Source organism: Mustela putorius, unplaced genomic scaffold (assembly GCF_011764305.1).
Source record: "Mustela putorius furo isolate JIRA1106 unplaced genomic scaffold, ASM1176430v1.1 tig00003845_pilon_pilon_pilon, whole genome shotgun sequence".
NCBI lineage: Eukaryota > Metazoa > Chordata > Mammalia > Carnivora > Mustelidae > Mustela > Mustela putorius.
This window is the reverse complement of record NW_025421998.1, coordinates 84,795,285-84,818,044: the sequence shown is the minus strand read 5'-3', so window position 1 is coordinate 84,818,044 and position 22,760 is coordinate 84,795,285. Positions and strand designations below refer to the sequence as shown.

General features: G+C 44.4%; 1 protein-coding gene across 1 annotated transcript; it reads right to left on the bottom strand.

Annotated features, from left to right (window-relative positions):
* Window positions 1-1,578: 1,578 nt before the first annotated feature.
* Window positions 1,579-21,981, bottom strand: CPA2 (carboxypeptidase A2). Its single transcript, XM_004741758.3, has 11 exons — window positions 21,840-21,981; window positions 19,903-19,984; window positions 19,113-19,247; window positions 18,223-18,318; window positions 16,176-16,277; window positions 13,950-14,048; window positions 12,517-12,627; window positions 11,092-11,182; window positions 9,305-9,504; window positions 7,196-7,280; window positions 1,579-1,813 (listed from the first exon to the last, which is right to left on the bottom strand). Exons 1-11 carry the CDS (start codon window positions 21,902-21,904, stop codon window positions 1,626-1,628), a joined length of 1,254 nt encoding a protein of 417 aa, XP_004741815.1. The 5' UTR covers window positions 21,905-21,981; the 3' UTR covers window positions 1,579-1,625.
* Window positions 21,982-22,760: the final 779 nt, after the last annotated feature.

Sequence of the window (22,760 nt, the reverse complement as noted above, 5' to 3'; positions counted from 1 at the left end):
GGGAGCTGAATCTGCAAGAAATGCGAACTAAAGAATCAAGTACCCAGAATTCTAGGCAAGCTGACATTCACTTCCCACCTTCTTTTCCCAGAGAAAACCATCAAGAGGAAGAAAATCGCAATCCCTAAATGGAAGTCAATGTCTAAAAAGAAATTATGTAGAATCTGAGACCCAGGTTTGATGGGGCAACCAAGATGAATGAGTGTCATTTGTTTGGGTCCCAACTAGTTTTTATAACGCAGCATACTGGAAATGCGAAAAAGCCAAAGGCAACAATGCGACCAGAGAATACATAAGTACCTAGAATAATGTATGGCACGATGCAGTTGTTTAATTAGTATTTATTGAATAAAGAAACTCGAGGGTGCCTGGGTGGCTCAGTTGGTTGGGCGACTGCCTTCAGGTCAGGTCATGATGTTGGAGTCCAGGGATCAAGTCCCACATTGGGCTCCCAGCTCCATAGGGAGTCTACTTCTCCCTCTGACCTTCTCAGGTCTCATCCTCTCTCTCATGCTCTCTCTCAAATGAATAAATAAAATCATTAAAAAAAAAAAAAAAGAAAGAAAGAAAAAAGAAACTTGAAAGTCACTTGCTAGCTCTAAAATGTTACTCCGTTAAGGTGAAGGGGCGGGGTGCCTGGATGGCTCAGTTAAGCACATGCCTTCAGCTCAAGTCATGATCCCAGGGTCCTGAAATAGAGCCCCACATCAGGCTTCCTACTTTGTGGGAGCCTGCTTCTCCTGCTCCCTGCCTCTCACCTTGCTTGTACTCTCTCTCTCTATCTCTCTGTGTCAAATAAATAAATAAAATCTTTTTTTTTAAGATTTCATTTATTTATTTGACAGACAGAGATCACAAATAGGCAGAAAGGCAGGCAGACAGAGGGAGAAGCAGGCTCCCTGCTGAGCAGAGAGCCCAATGCAGGACTTGATCCGAGGACCCTGAGATCATGACCTGAGTTGAAGGCAGAGGCTTTAACCCACTGAACCACCAAGGTGCCCCAATAAATAAAATCTTAAAAAAAAAAAAAAAAAAAAAAAAAAAAAAAAAAAAAAGGTGAAGGGGCCAACACATGCCACAACATGGATGAAACTTGACGACATTCTGTTTAAGTAAAATAAGCCAGTCACAAAAGGACAAGATACTATCTGATTCCATCTATATAAGTTACCTGGAATAGGCAAATTCACAGAGACCCAAAGTAGAATGGAGGTTTCCGGGGGTTGTTGGGAGGGAAAATGGGGAGTTATTGCTGAATGGGTACAGAGTTTCAGTTTGGGATAATTTCCAGAAATTTCCAGAGATGGATGATGGTCATCATTGCACAACCTTGTGAATGTACTTAATGAATTGTGCACTTAAAAATGGTGAAAATGATCAATCTTATGCATATTTTACCACAATTTTTTTTAAATTTTTAAACGATGTTGGGAGCCTTTTTGCTCAGTATGGGTTTTGTTCGTGGTTTTTGAAGATGAAGGGGTACAGCTCAGTGGCTTGTTATGTTTTAGGGCAACATAAATCAGAGAAATAGTCCTCCAAGATCAGGGTTAGAAAAAAGAATAATCACAACCCAACTCTGCTTCAAACCAAAGAGCTTTTAATGGTGTTTATTCCCCAGAGCCCTAATAGGGATGGTCCCGCACATGCTCCATGATCGTCTTCAAGCCAAGCCAGGTCTCTTTGGCTGTGGGCAAGATCTGACTGGCCGGCAGGAGAAAGCCAAATCGACCGGTGTCTCTCAGTTCAAAAGCAAATGAGTATTTGATGCCATAGTCATATGACCAGTCAATGCTTCCTCCACTGGCTTGGTCTGAAGGGCAAATGAGAACAAAGTCTGAGTATGCTGTTCCCACTGGCATCTCCAGACACATAACCTCTGTGTTAGGTTTCACCATTACAGATAAGTCAGGCCCCTCTGCATGGACCTTGAGAGCAGAGATAGCTTCATAGGGGGTCATGCTCATGAAAAAGTAGATTAATTTGAAAAGCAAAAGGTGTTATTCAAACGGACGCTATACTTAGCCTTCCTCTGGCACTCTTAGGAGCCTCTGGCTTCACCCACCCATTTGGAATCCTGCCTGCTCTCCTAATTGGCATCTACTACACCTTAAGGAGGCCACACCTCTTCCTTCTTTAGAGGAGTGCTAGATGCAGACATCGTTTTCTCTCGTGGGAGAGGAGGGATTACAAGCAGAGTAAGAGGGGCGCCTGGGTGGTTCAGTCGTTAAGTGTGCCTTTGGTTCAGGTCATGATCCGAGAGTCCTAGGATTGAGCCCTGCATCGGGCTCCCTACTCAATGGGGAGTCTGCTTCTCCCTCTCCCTCTCCCCCTGCTTGTGCTCACTCTCTCGCTGTGTTTCTCTCTGTCAAATCAACAAATAAAATCTTTAAAAAAAAAAAAAAACAATAGAGTAAGAGATTTGACCCCTGCCCTCAGGGAACTTTCAGCATGAGGGTGGAGTAGGCTTTATTCTGCTATCAAATAATATGCCCGGCACCTATACATGATGGGTGACACCAACAAAGTAATGTGCACCTGTGTAACGTGTGGCCACTGACATGACAGATGATGAAGGAAGGTGGCATTAACCTACAAAGACCTATGGCAATCATGACTCAGAAGAGCTGAGCAATGGACAGGCACTTAGATCCCTCCCAGGGAAGGCAGGGGAGAGGTCAGATGGAAGAGTGGGAGAGAACAGCAGGAGACCTGGGGGAGACAAGGGTGTTGTACCAGGAAGAAGTAGGATTAGCGGTTAATATTATAAATTAACACTATAAAGGTCTGTGATTTGTGTCTTTGCCTTCACCTGAATGTTTGCTGACTTGAACTGAATCTTCCTGGATACCAAATTTCCTAATTTACACTACCTGCCTACAGCCTATCCTGCTAAGAGGTCCATGGTAGACAGAATGCTGGCTTCAGATTGAATCCTGGTTCTGCAAATCATTAGCTGGATCACCTAAGGCACTTACCTCTCTCAACCCCAAAGGCTTCATCTGTCAAATAGGGATAATACTACAGTACTTATTTCATAGGGAGAGTTAAGTGGGAGAACACTGTGTGTATGATTCCAACACTTGTTTGAGCACTTACTAAATATGTTAGATACCTGTTAAATCAGTTGATTTAATCCCCACATGGATAGTAAGGTGGGTGCTAGTATTATTCCCATTTTACAGATAAGGAAACTGAGGTTCTGAGAAATTAAGGGAAGGAGCTGAGATAAAGTATGTAGGCTAAGCATTCAATAAATTTCAGTTGTGATGATAAGCACCAGTATGAATAAATGACTAGGATCCTATCAAAAAGTCAGACCATGAGGAAGGTAAGAGGTACCTGAAGGGGAGTAATCCAACAGGAAACTAACAAGAAACATTTATATAGTGCCTTACAGTTTGAAAACACTTTTATTCTACATCCTATCTTTTGAGACTCTCGACAACCCATTTCACAGATGAAAAAATCAAGGAAGGATGAGTGACCTGCCTGAGATCACTTGGTTCCAAAGTGGCAGAACTATAATTCAAAACCAAGCATCCATCCCCAACGTCTGGGTCTTTTTCACCCTCCACCTCTCTGAGAAAGAACTCAAGTGACAACTTCGTCCATCATAGCACAGCTCCTCAGAGCCCTTTCCAGATGAGAAACTACCCAGGAAATGTCTCACCCACCACAGCAGTCCAGCCACCTCTTGGGTGGAGTAAAGCAGGTGTTCAGCCCAGAGCTACATACCAATCTAGGGCAGGAGGCAAAAAGTACTTAATTGGGACCTGTTCTTAGAGGCAGTGCTTGTCCAAGCTGGCGTGATGCCAGAATCAAGGATAACAGAGTCAGCTCTGGGAAAAATGGAGCCCGAACTTGCTTGACCATTAATGGTCAGGTTCCAACAGATCAGATGGCAAACCTTACACATGTCTGATACATGCTTATTAGGAATATCTGAAACCTTACCAAGTAAAGCACACTAAACCTCAGCCTTCCAAGGTGTACCTCACTTGGACATGCCTTAGATAAGAATGGTGAGAAACCAGAATCCTTGTAATAAAATGGTTGAGACCCCACGTGGAGAGCACAGGATGCCATTCTGCTGACATTCTCAATACCAGCCTCCACTCAGAGGCTGCCCAACTCAGAAACCATGCATTTCTTGACCTCAAGTGGCCATCATGGCCTTCCTCCCCAGTGCCACTAGTCAGAGGTCCCTCCTCCCTGGGGGTTCCTCTGCCAAAAGGGAGGACAATCCCACGTGGAACGTGGTTTAAAAAAAGGTCAGGGCAACTGTAAGCAGATCAGCCCTCCCAGAGAATAGGTTAAAAAATATGTAACAAGAGCTCCAAATCTATTCATCCCGTTTGACCTGGTAATCTTGCCTTTGGAATATACACCAAAAGGATCATCTAAAAGAAAAAGAAGTCCATACCAACATGTTTGCACTAGCATGTAGTAGCACCATTTAGCAAACAATATAAAGGTCCAATAACCAGGATATAGCAATCTACTGGAATAACAAATACCTAGAGTGGAAATGCATAGACATGTGCAGGAAATAACATCAACTGGAAAAGGCTGGACACAAAATAGAACACACATATTGATAACAACTAGATAAATATATTTGAGTTCATCACCAAAATTACTAAAGAAATTGAAACATAAAATGCAATGATCATTAGATTTCTTTTTTCTATAAAGTCTTTTAAATGCCTCGTAATGGCAAAAAAAAAAAAAAAAAAAGCAAAATGACAGAAAAGAAAAACCATAATCATGATCAGTAGTTCTGGGATTTCCATTGATTGTCCTAGATATGCTAGGTGAACTCTTGCTCCTCAGCTCTCCAAGACTACCATTAAGAAAACCATGACTAACAAGTGTGCCTTCCCTTGGATTCCCACCACGCTCCACCCCCATGTAGCTGCTCCCGGTGCCTCCAGCCCATCTGCAGACTCACTCCTCCTATTCAAGCCTGATCTACCCACCCCTACGTGACTCCTTCTTGTCCCCTTTCTCCCCCACTCCACAGTAGCACTGCCTTGCTCATTTCTTGTCTCTCCTGTGTCTTCCACCTCTCCTTCTCTATTGGTCCTTTTCCCACAGTCAATAAAGAAGTCTCTCATCTCAGAAAAAAAAAAAAAAATCTCCATTTCTCTCTCCTTCCCTTCTCATCTGGGCTCCTCCAAAGGGGGTCCACATAGGCTCCAGACCTCCGCTCTCCCCCATCCCATGTGCTCCTCCCGTGACCCTCACCATCCTTATGAAATGGTCTGCTTAAAGTCACCAATAAGCCAGTGATAAAAATCCAGTGGTAAATACTCTGTCCTTGTCATAGTTGACCTTCTCATAGCCTTTCGTCATCATTAACTGCTGCTTCCTTTCCAAAAACTGCTGCTCCTATGGCTTCTGAAACATAAGCTTCTGGGCCCCTCTGCAAAGCCCCACTGGGTGGCCCTCCCTCACGACCCCCTCTGCTGTCTAAAAGGTTGCTCCCCTCCTCCATCCAGGGCCCTTCCTACTCCAAGTGGTGTCCTTGCTCTCCCATTCCAACCATCCTTTCTATGTCAACTACTTTTTTTTTTTTTAATGTCAACTACTCTTAAGTCTCTCTCTCTCCACAGAAGCCCAGGGCCATGTGGTGCACAGCCTACAGGATGTCCTCCCTTGAAAACACTACGGTCCTCTCAGCCTCACCCTCCCCAGAGCTGAACTCACTCTCTCTCCACCCACCACCTTTCACCTTCCTGGAAGTCTCCCTCTGTTAACAGCCCTGCTCAATGACCTTCGGTGAGAAACTCTACCACATCCAGTGAATAACCAAAGTCTTTTGGTTTTCCCTGCTTCACATCTCCCTAGATCCTCCACAGCACTGCTCTAGTGTGGACCCCACTTTCCCCTGAACAAGTCCTCCTCTTCCTGCAGGAATTTCATACTCCCAGCCCATCACAATCCAGCCTCCACACTCTTGCTAGGAGCCTCAACACACTCACTCCCTGCTGAAAACTCCAGTGGCTTCCGGGGTCCTGTGGGTCAAGACTTAAACTCCTTAACATGGCACCCAAAAACCTGAACCCTCACTCCCCTTGTTCCTACTTTCTTCCAGGGTTCCCAAACTTCCTTGTTGTTCACAGAGTCCATCATGCAGTTTTACTTCTGTGCCTTTGCCTGCACTGTTAGAGTGGAAATGGCCCATTCTTTCCCCCTCCTCTCGCTGTTTGGTGAGCAGCCATCAAAATCCTGCCGTATGCAGCTTTTCCTGATTCTGCCACTGTCAAATCCTCCCAACTTTCTAATACTTCTATACCATGTATAGCCTACTACAACACACAGCAAACCAACATTCATCTTCCTGTTCATCTCCCACATTAAACAGTGGATTCTCTATGTCTGTAGTACTTGACATAATGATTAGCCCATAGTAGAGGCTTAATAAAAGGGTGCTGAACAGAGTGTGTGCCTATAAGAGGCATTTGTTTCCAAAGGGTCCATGGGTGTGGGAGCACAGGGAAACTCCTGGGCATTCAACCACGGGCTCTTGAGTTTCTGGGTTTGCCCCTAAGGAAGTGGGGAGACTCCTTGGGGGACTCAGAATCTGCATGGGTGCATTAGGATTTCCCACGGCACTGCAGTTGTTTCTTGTTCCTATCCCAATCCACCATGGGAGAGGAGAGTCTCAGAAAGTCTGACAGCAGGCTCCCCAGCTTTGTTCCTGACATTGGCAGTACTCCTGACTGATCTTCCTCTTTGTCTCCCCAAATTCTACATGCACAAATGGCTGCAATAGAGTCTGCCCACCAAAATATCTGGGTCCTTTTAAAGAGTCGCCCCCATTCTGCCCCCACAATAAGTCCATGGCATTATTCAGGGTGCAAACCCCTCAGCCCAGAAAGGAATAATTAATAAAAGTGATGGCTCAGGACTAAGTCTTGACAAAAGCTTGTTTTTAGGCAAAAAGTTTCCATGTAATGACAAAGAGCTGGAAGGGTCAGGAGAAACAGAGAGGAACGCACACAGCTCAAGTATTTAGGAAGTTCTTTGCTCCAGATACCACATAGTACCTGGTGGCAGGAAACCGGGCAGGGCTGAGCACCTGCACAGAGACCTAGACATTTCATATCAGGACACTGACAGGCTCTGGCCCAAAAATCCCATGGTGCCCACTTAGTGGGTCATAGGTGAAAACCCATTAGATACTTACAGATGACTGAGCAGATAGGTCCCACTTTGTACGTGGTGCCGTGCAGGCTGGTCAGAGCCTGGGCAGCCTTTTTGGCCACTTCATTCTAGAAAGAACCAAGAAAAGGTAGATTGATAACACTTGCCTCTTGAAGATTGAATGCCCAAGTGCAGAACGTAGAACAGGGCCCTCTGATTAACTAGACCCTCGGGCTAATGTAGACTTAAGTACAATGCCCTTTCATTTCAGTCATTTTCACTGAGAAGTCAACACTAGTTCACTTCGGTTGGCTTCAAAAATACAACATGAAGACCTTCATTGTTTGTCTGATCATCCAGGTGTTTGCAATAAATAAACCAGGGTCATGATTTTGCCACCATCCTTCCTTGTTGAGGGTGTGGAGGGAAATAGGGTGGAAGTAAGGGGCCAAAGAGAATACGTACTGATACGTACTGACCCCAGGATGTACCGGGGAAGTTGATTTTTTTTTTTTTTTTTTTTTTTAGCTAGATCCCTACATTGGCTTACCTCCCTATGATTGTGTCTTTTTCCAAGAAGTAGAGCTCAGCAAAATATTTTCCATTATTTGAGGGTTCCAATTTTGACTGATTGAGGCTTTACTGTCCTTGCTAGGGATAAATGTAAGGTCTTGAACTTGGGTCCAGGAAAACAACTGTACAATTACCAGATGGGGGAAACCTGGCTCAGCAGAATCCTCAGAGAGCCTGGGGGTTTCAGTTGTCAATGAGCCCAACATGAGTCAACAGCACAAGGCTACTGCCAAAAAACTAATGTGACCCTCAACTGTTTAAGCAGAAGTACACGGTCTGGAGGAGGGCAGCCATGACCATGCTCCCCTCTGTGCTGGCTGACCCACAGGTTTTATGCTCACTTCTGGGAGCTACCCTTGAAGAACAGAGACTGACCAAAGCATGTTTGGAAAACAGCAAACAGCATGGTGAGGGAACTTTGCACTACATTATGAGTGTTTGAAGGAGCTGTAGGGATACAGAAAAACCTAGAAGAAGCAGGTTACTGGTCTTCAAATGATTAATGGACTTGCTTCTTTTCAAAGGGAGCAAGATGATAACCAGGGCTGGAGGTAAAAACTATTAAGGAGCAGGTTTGGGCTCTATGTAAGGAAGAACTCAAACAATCACACCTGCTCTAACACGGAACAGAAGCCCTTGGGAGGCAGGAAAACTGTCCAAACACAGACTGGATGACTATGTGGCAGAGATGTGAGCACCAGCTTTGGAGAATTTAAGGTCATCTAGGTCTACTAAAAGCACCTTGTAGGTTCTTTTCAATCTTAAGGTTCTTTTTCCCTTGATTTGGCCTTGAGTGGTACTATTCATCATCAAAACTCTGAGCACTGCCCTACAGGGCTAACATCCGATGGATGAGATGAAAGATACACCTGAATGAGAATAATTTAGTCCATTTCTGCCAGGAGCTGCTGATTGTTAACGTACTTGAAAGTAAACTGACCAAAAGTTCCCATCTCAGGGTTTATCTCTAACATGTGGGTCTCAAAAACCAAGCCTAAAAGCCAAATTGGGAGTACTGCACATTCTCCTCAACTGGGAATAGCTCGTACACGCCTGTAAGGAGCCCTCTGAGAGGTCCCTGTCATTCCTGAGACAGGAAAGATGATGGAAGGTAGCAAGTGAGGGAAGGGAGTGTTCGTTCGTGCAGCAGGACAGAAGGTCACAGAGCAGAAAGCACCAGGAAGGTATAAGGCTAGGAGACAGTACTCTTTCGCTTTGAGCATCTGACAGCATCTAACTACAGATCTGTGAGACTCACATTCAAATTCAAGTAGTTATTTCCTAAGCAACAGAAAGCACGTCCTGGGAATTTATGGTCCCATTGAGGCTCCCGCTCATCTAGATCAAGACAACAGTGATTTTGTGAATTCTATTTCCCAAGGAAACTTAATTTGGAAAATCCATAACCAGTCTTTCAAACCTCTGCCTGTGTCCCACTCTTCTCGGTGGTTGAACCTATTCATCTTTGTAACCTGTCACTAATCCGCCCCCATAATGGGACCAGGCTCTATGACTGAAACTTACTTGTCCACACAGTGGACCTTCAAGGCTGAGCAGAAATGACATTTTGGAAACTTACCAGTTCATCAAAGTTATCTGACTTGGTACATGTATACCCATAGGGGAACATGAGCAGCTGGGAATAGCTGTGGAGGGTAATGAAAGCCTTGATCTTCCCGTGACTCTTGATGAAGTCCACTATGGATTTCACTTCAACTTCAGAGTTGGCATAGGGTCCACGATAGGAATCAGAGCAAGGGTTGCTACTGGCTCCAGGTCCTGATGGGACACAGAAGAAGCCCAGGAGGAACAGTAAGCTTCAGGGAGATGCTGTATGGATATATGTACCATGCGTCACGGAGTTCCTCCTCTGGAAGTCAGCAAGACTGTCCCTGCATTAGATGGACGTGTTCTCTAAGGGCACAGGAGGCCAAACTGAAGTGATTCTAGAGGCATCTCTCTTTTTTAGAAAGATGGTCCCTCTATATGGCAGAAAGAGCTATCAAATTAGATCATCTCCTCTCTGTGGGAGTTGTTGGAAGAAAAGCTAGATTTAACATTATAGATGGAATTCCTGCATTGGGTGGGAGTTGAGCAAGCTCTTTTTCTGGGATTTCTTCCAATTCTTCACGTCCAAGAGCAGAAGATTCTATACATCTGTACTTCTAAATCACAAAGCCACAAATGCAAGGAACCTCTGACACCCTTTCTGCAGTGAGGAAATCACAACTGCATTTGACAACAAGGCCACCTTTGGCCTTGATTTTCTCAGCAACTGGAGTTACTCGTGACCACCAAAGTGGTCCACTGTGGCCTGGCCAGGGCTCTGAATGCTAGAGAAACTTCAAGGAGATCGGGAGGGGCTGGGACTCCCCCACGGTCTCTAAATGATATAGACAAAGTACAAATACAACCTGTGACTTCATTGCAAGATTATTTAGTAAGAACCATAATATTTCAGGGGGAAAAAAAAATACCTGACATTGAATTCCTGGGCATTGTTCAGCATTTTGGATCTGATGCTTTGATTTTTTTTTTTTTTTCCCCTACGCTTAAAAAAAAAAAGCTATTATAAAAGCGATGAATGAACTTGCCACTCATCCATTGCCACAATTCCCGAGTGGGTCTTTTCTTGGTTCAATAACTCTCATTAATTCATTTGTCTTACAAATATTTAGTGATTGCCTTCTATGTTCCAGACACCGTATTGGGTGGTAGCGACAGTGCAGTGAAAAAGACAGTTTCTAACCTCACTGTGACCAGACCTAGTGAGGAATGAACAAATTTCAATTCTGTGATTAGGGAAACACAGGAGTTTTAACTGGTCCCTAAAAGCATAAAGGAGCCTCCCAACCAGGCTGCCACTGAAACCCCCAAAATTAGAGTCACAAGTCAACAAAACCCAAGCAGCAAGCCAGTATTTTCTCTTTGAATCTGTTTTGAAAATCAATTTCTTAATCCTATTTGTACTTCTTTTTAGTTTTCTTTCTCGAAACATCCAGAGATGATGTAATGCTTCTCCTCTGAATAGATCCTAACCCCCTCTAGTGGTTGGTTCAGGGCTTCCTGAGGCCTCCTGCCATGGCGCCAAGTCTTGTTCTGAAGACTCAGAAGCGAAGCCGAGCTGGGCTACAGCTTGTGGGAAAACTAAGATGTGAGACAAAATATATTAAATGCTGCTCAGAGATGTGTGACAGCGCCGCGTGCCTGTGAAGGGAATTTACTTAAGTGTTTTTCAAATAGGTTTTTAAATGGCTTCAATCCTGAATGGGTTTAGCAGGCTGACAGCACTGCAGAGCCCTTGCAAAACAGCTAGTTGGCCAGACAGCTTCGGGCCATCCCTGGGGGCGAGGTCCCTGCGCTTACCTCCGAAACCTGCGTCCCAATTCCGGTTAGGATCAACACCAACACAGGAGCTTCCTGATACCTTGGACCTGGTCTTCCGCCACATACGATTCTTATAAATCCAAACGCAAGAGAAAACGGAAAAAAAAAGAAAGACGGTCATTCGGCCTTGATGAGATGGTCCCTTTAAAATCCCGTGTGTTTCCCCTGCTCCCTCCGGGGAAGGCCCCTTTGAAATGACACTAATTTCCTTGCCCACAGAGGTGTCAAACAGTCCTATGGGGTTCTGCTTCAAGGAGTTTCTTTGTTGTCTCACAGAAATGAGAAGTAAATAATCCCCCATCTCCTCAAATCAATACCTGGCAAACTATTTTCCATAGGACACCCATTCTATTCAGTGTTAACAATACGAAAATAGGGGCGTCTGGGTGGCTCAGTCGTTAAGCGTCTGCCTCTGGTTCAGGTCATGATCCCAGGGGCCTGGGATCAAGCCCCACCTCGGGCTCCCTGCTCAACGGGATGTCTGCTTCTCCCTCTACAACTCCCCCTGCTTGTGTTCTCTCTCTCACGGTCTCTCTCTGTCAAATAAGTAAATAAATCTTTAAAAATGAAACAATAACAAGAAATAACAACAACATGTGGGGAGAGAGCAAGAGTTCTGTAATTGAATATTTCAGGAAAACATAGAGCTAAATTCGCTAACATACTTCAGCACTTCTAAGTTTCTTAATGCTTTCGTGTTTCTTTCATGCCACTCCAGGAAAGGGATACGGTGGGCGGTACTTCCCAAACTTGACTGTGGAACCCTCTATTCATAGGATATCTCATGAGATGAGTACTAGTATTTGTATGAGTTCTTTTTGAACACATGTTGAAAAACACTATCGTACTCAGCTCTCTCCAAAAATAAACTTGAAGCTCTGATTCACTTTGAATATATGTGGGGTCACAGTTACCACAATGGGGTTCTGTAATAAGATTTTAAAGGGAAAAAAAAATCTACGCAACTCCTTTTAGTGATATTACAGAGGATTTCTTCTACAGATTGCAAGTAAAATGCTAAATGCATTGTACTGCCTACCCAAATCCTACTGCAATCTAATTGTCAGCAGGTAACATACGCCTCCTCTTTTCCATCAATCCCACCACAAAAAAACACAGAGAGAATTGGAACAAATCTCCTAGGTGACTCACGGTGAACACTGAGCTCTAATAGCCCAGCCTAACAGCTAAAATGGGCTCTGACGGAGGCAATATGTAAAGACCTCGTGTGTCAGAATAACAGGTGATTATAAAGTCCACTATACGCCTCAATTCCGGGCCACTACTGAGAAATTACGCATTCCACTTATGGTAAATCAAGACCAAAAAGGTTAACTTTTGTCTTTTAAGTTCCAACACACTTCCATGAATTCTTGTTGAAGAAGAAAAAGGTCCTAGGCTTACTTTGGTTTGAGAGAACACATATCCATCAGGGTTTGTGACGGGCAGCAGGAAGATATCCATCGTGTCCAAAATGGAAGTGATGGACGGATCATTTCCATAATCAGAGGCAATCTGTGCAGAGACAACATAGATGTCAATTTCACACTCCCCTTTCACCGGGAACACGGGATGGAGTATTAAGGCAATGTGGTTTTTGGTTTTTGGTTTTTGTTTTTCCAGGTATGAACTAGATACCACTGCTGGTCAATGAGAACTTGGCAGGACTACCACCCAGTCTCCTGCAGTACTCATGTGTTTAATACGCCAGTGTCTGTACTTGTATTTCCAGTCAGAATAACTCACTTATCTTAAGTAAAACTCAGACATCATTTATCCATTCTCTCTCAAAAGCAGAATTCTTTCTATTCATTCCGGGGAAGCATTTTGCAATGGTGGATGTGGCTTATAGGGATCTGTAAACCAAAGACATTTTTTCAGCTTTCCTTCATCATCACAGAGGCTAGCTTTCCAAAAGTACTCACGACGAACAACAGATTACTTAAATGTGTAGAGACTTTTTCTGAAGATACAGAGGGCCAGTTAAATTCCATTTGGGGAATTAAATTTCTCCTTGCGATCAATTGCAGTGGAGTTGAAGTTTCTGTTGGATTAAAATTTATTCATTTCCTGTGCTCAGCCATCCTAAGGCATTATTATTCAACTGTTAAATATCCATTTCATAATACCCTAAAGGTAACTGCATTTTAATTGAAGGGAAAAATGTATCAGTCGGTGTGCACGTGGTTGCACATGCTTGAATGATCTGATGTGGATTGATTTCCTTTGCTCATGAATTAACATTCTGATTTAGAGCGTGTCATTTCTGAATTACTTAAGCAATACCAGACTAGGTCACACCCAGTCCACTGTCCTGACTCTAATTCCAATGCACATGTGGAAGAAAGGTATTTATTGCGACACTCCCAACTTCAAAATCAGATTTGGAACATTTTCAGAAAAACCCAGAAACCCTTAACTAATTTCGCATTGGATCTGTAGGGCAAAGTAAACTCTCCTAGCACCTGTTTATATTTTCCCTCCGAGCCCCTTCGGCGATTGTATAGCTTTCTAGAACATTGTCCCTCAGCCCTTGGGGCCGGAGGCAGCAAAACAATTTTTCTCTAGTCTGTTGTTATGCTGAAATCTGACTCCTGGGGTCCGTACTTACCACCCTCTCAATCTCTTCTGACTTTTTCTGTTAACAGAGCACATGGTGGCCAGCAGGCCCTGGGACAGTCCCAGCATGCTGGCTGGGGCAATACGGCAATCCCAAAAAAGGTCAAATAGGCCTATGCAAAGAAAGGCTTGCCAAGAACATCAAAGACCATTGCGTGGTTAGGTGAGGCCTAACCCCAGAAAGCCAAAATTAATGGAGGAATTTCAGGGAAAATGACCTTATTTGCGGTCCACAGTGCAGTAGCTTGTGTAACCCACTCTCGAGCATGGATCCCGGCATCTAGCCAGATGGCTGGCTTGTCTCCTCCGGTGCTGAACTGTAAAACAGTGTGGAAATGTGAACAGCTCCACTGCTAGGGGCTCCTGTCCCCACTTTTTTCCCCTAGGGCCTTGTCTGTCCCTCTTTCTGTACTTGATGTGATTGAGAGAGGAGGAGGTATAGACAGAGATGCTGTGGATTAACTCTTATTTCACGTGCTTTTTCTGGTCCCCCGCTTTTAATATAAGTTTAAATGCAGGCTAAAAAGAGGCAGTAGACTTTTTCTCCTGTGATGTTTGTAAAAACTAGGTACAGATAATGTAGTGACGTGAAATCAATTACAATTTTTACAAAATAGATTACAAAATAGTATGACGCCTTTTGATTCTCTTAAAAGGCCAATTCACATATGTGTGTGTGTATATATATATATATATATATGTACGCACACAAATACATGAGAAAAAGGAAGAGGGGGAGGAAGAAAGAAATAGCAAGACATACACAAAATATTAACAGCTATCACTCCATAGTCGTGGAATTAGGAATATGGGGATGTTTTTCCTCTTTTGTTTCTGTTTTCCAATTTTTGCAATGATTGTGTTATTTTTGTAATAAAAATGCTTTTGATAACCTTTCGAGTCCTTCATAAAAACAGGATGGTAGGTTCTGGAGGTGCTTTCCAGAGTTTAAATTTTATGATCTAAGTGTCTCAGTTTTATTTGGAAGAGTGGCTTTGCCAATTGGATCAGTAAATGGGGAGGAAAAGATTATTTTTGCACCATCAACTTCTATCTCTGTGCTGCATTCTAAACATAGGAGATAAGGTAAATGAGAAATGCAAATCCCTGCTAAAAATTACATTTCATGGGCTTCGAGAGTTTTAGTTTTAAGTGTTTCGTGTCTTTTCCTCCAAAGAGCTCAATTGTAGAAAGCAGGGAACTTTCAAAAACACATAACATTCTCACCCACAAATTACCCTGTAAAAGAGAAGGCCAAGACAATCCAAGGGGGAGGAGAATCTGGGAATTCTTGGCCCAACGGTAGGAAAAAAAAAATTTTTTTTTTTTAAATAAGGTAGTAAGTATTAGCAAATGTACCACTGTGTCATGAAGTAGGCAAACCACTTTTCTCAAGCCTGCTTTGGGAGAAACACTATGGAGAAATCCATCTGTCCCAAAGAGTCCGTTGGTTCTCAGCCATAACATTTCCAAAATTAGTAGGGAGTTGTGACATTATCTCACTCTCTCTTCTTTTTTTTTCCCCCCTCTTTCACAAACTCTTTCTAGGAAACCCGGTAAATAAATTTCACTCTTTTTCTGGGCAAAGTTAAAAAGCTTGAAACTACCAGCAGTAAGACTGTCAGAGGTTACAGGTTGGCGTAAAACCCTAACCTTTTTCAAACTAGCCTTTGTTTTCTGGGCACTTGCCTGTGCAGTTTAGATGCCCTGTCCTCCTCCCGCACACTGCAGGAGTGCTTCTGTTTTGAAATGCAGCTCAGGCAAGTATTTGGCGCTTTTTTTTTTTCCTTTTCTTAATCTCTCGGTTTCAAAAAGAGAGAGAAAAGAAAAAGAAAACAAGGTACAGAACCCCTACCTCGATTAATTACAGAATACCTCCGCAGCCCCTGCTCACCCAAAGGCCAGCACCCCCACGTCCAACTTCCCCCTCACCCCTGGGGCGCACACCACCCCCAGCCAAAGCCTCCACCTCAGGACCAGGCCCGTACTGCCGCCCTCATACCTCCCCCCACCCTGGGGCCCTCGTCATTTCCTCCATCTGCCCCCCCGCCCCCGCGCCCCGCTTCGCTCTGGGACCCCCGTCACCTCCTCCATCCGCCCCCCTTGCCCTGGGGCCCGCACTGCCTCCCCCTTCCTCTGTTCCTATTGGCGCGCTCGCCTCTGGTTCCCTTTGAGCGAATCTATCAAGATGAGAGCATTAATTCACTCCTGCAGACCTGCGTCAGCTTGCGCAGGAGAGAGAAAAGGAAAAAGAAAGAGGGGGTGGGGGTAGTGGGGAGGTGGATACTCCAAACCAGCAAGGACCGGTTAGGAGGAGAAAGGGGAAAGGGGGTGGGGGGTGGGGGAGGAGCCGCTCTGCAGGCAGAGCCAGGACTGACGGCCCGCCTGGGAGCGGCGAGATTCTAGAAACCTCGGGAAGAAAACCCACAGCTGCACCTGTGTACCTTGAGCACGTTCATGGGCCGCTTTTCAAAAGAATGGCCAATATGCACTTTGCTCACTAGATCCGGGTGCTGAGCCACGATGTTATCCATTTCTTGGGAAATCTGAAATGTGTAAGACGAATAAGTAGACATTTGGAAATGGATGCTGTGATGCAACCATCAGTGACTTTTCCCCTCGCCTCCCTTTTCATTCCCTCCGGGAACGGAGAGGGCAGCGCGGCGGATGCTACCGGATTGGGGACGATGGACCCCGCAAGGGAAGACATGATGAGTCACCGGGCGTCCGCAGGGGCTGGGGAGGGGGAAGCCATTTTGTGGCAGCGGAGCCGGCTCGTTCCAGTTTTGTGCTTCCAACAAAATGGCACTTCTCTGGCTTGCCTCTGGCTCACCTCAGCGCAGCGCGGACGGGCAGCTTCCCCGGCCATAGAGCTGCTCGCTTCATTAGCAGAGGGACACGAATGGCAGCGCCCCCCTCCCCCCACCAAAGGTGGATTTGGAGACCAGACAGCAGGGCTGACTGAGGCCCGGGGCGACAGGGAAGTGGCCTCTGAGGCACTTCTGTCCCCAGCTCCTTGGGCTCCTACTTGCGAGGCTGACTGAAATGCTGCGCGGCTGGGGCACCCAAGCTGTGGCCCTGGCTGAGGCTGGGACGTGCCTGGGCGTGTCTGGAGAGGGGCCGGCGTGGAAAGGGCCCCTCCAGCCGCGCTGCCAGCGCTTGTTCTCTGCGGGACACACACGCCAATTTGCGAGGCCAGGCAAGGAGAGCGGGCAAGCCCCTTGCTTTCTTCACGCCCTTTACCCCTCATTCTCTATACTGGTTCGCAACCCCTTATCTGAAACCCTTAGGAGTCATACACGCTTCAAATTAAGATTTTTTTTTTAAGAAAGGTCAGAAGAAGGGGGCGCCTGGGTGACTCTGGGTTAAGCATCCTCCTTCAGCTCAGGTCATGATCTCGGGCCGTGGGATGGAGCCTCGCGTTGGGCTTTCTGCTCAAGTGGGCAGCCTGCTTCTCCCTCTCCCTCTGCTGCTCCCCCTGCTTGTTCTCTCTCTCGAGGGCGTGCTCTCTCTCTCTCTCTCTCCATTAAATAAATAAATAAAATCTTTAAAAAAAAAAAAGTCAGAGGAAGCCTATATTGCGTATTAAACATGTGGCATTGCTTCATATTCAGAGATATTAATATTTCTGTCAGTAAAACAAATGAGTAGCGAGTCCATTTAGGTCAGAGTTTGCCCCCAGATGAGTTTAGGTCAGGTTAGCTTTTGCCACCAAATAAATTGGGGATGGGGAGAATTAGTTTCAGACTTCTCTGCATTTAAAATTGCTGGTTTAGGGGATGAGTACCCACCAGATTCCTCCTCTTTGACTCTGTGCTACTCCTTCACCTCCCCCTGTTACCCTCCAACCCCCATCTCTTCTCTCCTCCCCTCCATTCCCCCACTCTAAATCATTTAGGCAAGTGGACCCCGGTGAACCCAAGAAAAGCTTTATGTCAGGAAGAGGCAAGCAGATGGCCAGGTGGCAGTGTATGACCCAGCTGGAGGAAGGAAGCATTCTTCACACCAACAACTCAGGAAAGACAGCAGAGACCTCACAAGACTTTGCTGCTATTAGGTCTCAGAGCACTGGTCAGGTTGGGAGACCCAACCCTCGGCTGAAAGCCAGAGGTGTTGGGGAAGCCCCTGATTCTATCATCAGTGGCAGCCAGGAAGCACTGCTCTCAAATGGCTTTGTGGGCAGCATGGGTCAGAAATCGGCAGAGGGGCCTTGACAGGAGAGGCTCATCAGCAGGAGAGGCTGTTTGTGTGCCCACTTAAGACACTCCTAGACAATTCCAAATAATGGAATGGCTCTTGGGATGGGCAAGTGGGCCTCAGGGTCCTGCCTTGAAGCAGTGACACTGATACTGGCTGTGAAATCCTAGAGAAAACTGAAGAAGTTAGGAAACCATAAGAATACTTCCCATTAAATCACCAGGTCGAAGTAAAAGCCTCGCCATCAGAGGAGAAAACGGCCCATTTCTCTGGCGTTCATTTTGAAACACCTACCTCTTCCAACGTATGATAAGCCTCAAAGTTGAAGTTACCATCCCGTTGTCTTCTCTGATTAAGTAACATTTCTTCATTCTCTTTGTCCAACAGAACCTAAGGTAAACCAGTCACACCTGTGATTAGTTTACAGCAATCCATTTGCATCTACAGTTGTGAGGGAAATGCTAACACTCAGGTCCCCAGTCCCAAGCATCCTCTTCCTGTTATACAGGCTCTGGGGTCATGCCTTTCCCTTATTCTGGAAACATCTTGAAAGGGGATTAGGCACCAACAGGACTTCTGGCCAGCCAGATGCTGCAAATATAGGATGCCAGTCTGTCCCGCGGTTGTGTTCTGGCTCTCCTACCTTTCTGGGAAACCAGCAACCAAGTTAACCCCCCATTAAAAACTAAATGAGGGCACCTGAGTGGCTCAGTGGGTTAAGCCTCTGCCTCTGGCTCAGGTCATGATCTCAGGGTCCTGGGATCGAGCCCCACATCGGGCTCTCTCTTCAGCAGGGAGCCTGCTTCTCCCTCTCTTTCTGCCTACTTGTGATCTCTCTCTCTCTGTCATATAAGTAAATAAAATCTTTAAGAAAAAAAAAAGAACTAAACTAAATGAATAACATTTTGCTTTCACTTAAATGAACACTCTTCAGTTTGTACTTTACATTTCATGCCAAAGGTTCTGTTCTTCCCTCTCACTTAAGATTTTAGTTACCATATCCCACTTATGCCAAATGCAAAAGGGAGAGGGTCAGTGTCAGGGGTAGTCAAGACTCCCGGAAGGTCCTAGCAATGCCCACAGGTCCTTTTCCCTGGCAGAGAGTATCCAAGGACAAAAAAGGATGGATCTTCAGTTCATGTAAACCAGCAAGACTCTGGAAGAATGGTTGGTGGGATAATTACCTGAACATCTTCAATCATGATGGAATAAGCAATTCCCTGGGACTCCAAGAAAACTTTGACTGCCTGGACATTCACAAAAGGAACTCGGACATGGGCTGTCTCCCCTGGGGTTGTGGGTGATTTCCAAAAATCAAGCTGGAAGGGGTAAAAGGCCGAGGCAATAAGAGGGTTATTTCAGGGAAATGGACAGGTTTCCAGGAATCAATTTTTATCTATTTTACCTCCAGCCCATAAGACTAGAATCACTGCAGAATCACTCTGATATTGCAAAAGGGTTTTTAAATGTCCAAGCCGGGGCCTTTGTGTCCTATTGTTTGCCCCCCGCCATGTTTAGATATTAAAATTGGCAGAAGGCAAAGATTATTTAAAACTATGGCAGTTTTTTTTAACAGTTGACATTCAAGCAATCTAATTCATTTCATAATAGAACATTAATACTGTATATTATCGTAGGATGGAAATAATGCATTAAAGCTGTTCAACAGTTTTTCAAAGTAACTTTCACATTCGGTCTCTTTTCACTCTTACGATAAACCTGTGAGATAGAAGAATGGTATGTTTATGCTCATTATACTGAATGGGATAAAAAGACACAGGGAAGGTAGGTGACTTCCCCAGTGCCACAGAGTCGAAACTACAGCCCAAGCTTTCTGTATCTCAGCTCCGTGAGTTAGTGTTCCACGCTATGTCAGGAAAGATGAGATACAGTCCAAAGTCAGAGATCCCAATCATCATGTCTAACTGTGGAGTAGTCACTTTGGGAAACAGAAGCTCCCTTTAGAATGGATACCTGAAGATGTTCTTCAGCCTCCAGTTCCACCAGATGTTTTACTTGTTCTTCATTCCTTGGTGAGATCTCAAGCACCTGGTCCCTAAGAATATGAACCACAGACATGACCTTAAAAGCAAAAGCTGGACACTGTTTCCTGCTGCTTTCTGCTCCTGTTACTCCCTGCATGTATGAGGTTAATGGAGCAATTAATAATCTCTTTGACAATTGAGAAACTAATAAATTGTATACTGACCCACATCCCCACAATGAGGACTTGGTAGAATGGCTTTACTTCCCCCCCAGGAAATGGTATCTAGATAATAATTGAGAGGTGTACCTACTCTTAGCAGGAAGCTTGCCATTAAAGTTACCTTTCCTTTAGCTAATGATTATTTATAAAATAACACCTGCTGGTCATAAAGCAATACCTTTTAAAACTTGTCTGTTCCTGCTTCTCAGAAATGAGGTGGGTTTTTTTTTTTTTTTTGCCTTTTTTTTTTTTTTAAAGTGGAATCATTAAGTTGGTGCTTGTAAGAAGAAATTGAATTCACATCTGGATAGACCTACGATGTTTTATTGTTGTTGTTAACTGAAATGTATTAGAGTTCCATCTCCAAACCCCATTCATGTGGCGTAAGCTTGAGGTATGCCAGAGACAATGGGGACCCTGAAAAAGCATGCTGTGCTCTCCACACACACCCGTACACATGTATAATGAGGAATAAAGGATATCAAGAAAAAGAGAAGTTGCAAAACAAGCAAACACATATTCTTAGAAATAAGTGGGGGAGCAGATCTGGATTCGTATAACCCTTCCTTTCTCCAACTAGGCTGACTTCCTGAGTCACTGCCTTGAGCATTTGTGCATCAGGGAAAGGATTGGTACAGAGAGCCATATACGAGGACCAGAACCCAGGTCTTCAGAACCCAGGTCTTCTGAAACCAAGTGTCATGCATTTCTAATGAATGCTAGTAAAATACCTAAGTAATAGAGTATGAGATCTTCAAGGCTCTTCTGCCTACAAGGAGACACCAGCCCTGTGATCTGAAAATTCTTCCATTTGAGTCTCATTCCTTTTGGTTAGTGCAGACACTCAGGAGACACCCCCCCCCCACCCCCCGCTTTTGTAATGGGAAGGCACTGAGAAAAGTACTGCTTTGGACTAAATTTCCTGGTGTGTGCTCTAAAGAACAGTAGCCCTTTGAGTCATTCAGCATGTTTTAAAAAAAAAAAAAAGTGAAAGGAGTTTGATGATCAAAAAAAATGGGTAAATGTAACAACCTATATCCCTTCTTACAGATTTATAATACACACAATTTCAGTAAAAGTCACTAGAAATCCTACAGTTTGTTAAACCCTCTGATTCCCAAGTTTATTTGACACCAACTTCTTTGGGCCAGACTTACTTGATCACTCCTTTAATTCCATGGAACGCTCTTTAAGAAATGCTGCCCAAAGCCTTTCACAGAATCTTGAAACCAAAGTACTTTAGAGCAAAGGTGAATCCTATGACGCCATGAGAGTTGAGTTTGGGCTGAAATCTACACCCCTGGTCCTCCCAGCTCGTGAGGTTACATGGCCTGGGCGCTAGATCTGCAGGTGAGGAGGACAAGGGCTGACGTGGAGGGCAAAGCCCAGAATGGCCCAGAGGAGGTGGTGGAAGAGAAACCATCACTTACTGAGATGCACTGAGACAATCAGCCAGACTGCTTTATTTTCACTGATGCCTATCATCCCTCATTGTGAGGTATATGTGTTCAGATTTCACTCAGTTTTTTCCTTTAGGTGTCATTTATCTCTTCCCTGGGTCACTCATTCCTTTATTCCCACTATTCCCTCTCTAAATCTGAAAATGCCATACGCTTACACCCATTACTCTGCAACTATCCGATGAGACCCTCTGAATCAGGTGGAAAAAAAAAAGTTCAAACAGGCACCAGAAAGCATAACTTACCCCTCAAATGTTTCTCGACAGTAGATATGCCCCAGAAGGGCACAAAAAACCAGGATCAACTTCATGGTGAAGGGTCTTCCCAGAGTCCAGAATTCAGTGTCACTCCCGAACTTTATTTATAGGGCCCATGGCTGAGGCTGATCTGTGTAAGAACTCAAGTTCAATGCCCACATGGTAAAATTCCCACCTGCATGTCCAATTCTCAAGGCTGTAGACACCCACCTGTGTGATATGTCCAATCCGTACATTTTTCCATTCCTGCAATGAGATAACAAACTTTGATGGAAGGAAAACAAAATTGCTAGAGCATACCAAAGGCAAATCATGTGTTTATGATTTAGAACATAAAGTGCCACTAACTGACCGGTGATAGAAGCCAAATTAATAGATCCGAGGTTAAAGTCTTTTTTTGGTGTCTGACAAAAAAAAAACCCAAAAAACAAAAAAGAAAAAAAACAAATAAAAAAGGGCACAGCATTTACAGTAATTATGCCAGCGTCCAGTCTATCACATTCCATTAGTTTGCTCATTTGTTTATTTTTATAATGTTTACCCTGAAACACTACAATCACTCAGTCCACATCTGCTGAATCTCCCTGTAGAGGTGGCCCATTCCTGTCCTCACTCTATATTAAAACAAAACAGAAGGCCTTTTAATATTCAATTTTGGACTGTTTCTAAAGTGATCCATCTGCATTTGTACCAAATTGATGTCCTTGTTTCTGTGCTTTTTCCCCAAAATGAAAATGTCTTTCTGAGTACGACAATGAAGTTACTTGTTATAGAAAGTTTGGATAAAAGGGAAGTAGTAGTAGTTCCTTTCATCACCAGTAGTTCCTCCACCCGAAAAAAATCATTTGGTATATATCTTTCCAAATTTCTTTCGTGTTTTAGAGCTTTATCTCTTTCTCTTTTAAAAGA

Excerpts from the sequence above, each read along its gene's own strand:
- CPA2 (XM_004741758.3), bottom strand. The coding sequence starts at position 21,904 with ATGAAGTTGATCCTGGTTTTTTGTGCCCTTCTGGGGCATATCTACTGT. Across the intron at positions 18,319-19,112 it reads TCATGATTGAAGATGTTCAG|GTTCTGTTGGACAAAGAGAA; the intron begins GTAATTATCCCA and ends GGTTTACCTTAG. Across the intron at positions 7,281-9,304 it reads CAGATAACTTTGATGAACTG|AATGAAGTGGCCAAAAAGGC; the intron begins GTAAGTTTCCAA and ends GGTTCTTTCTAG.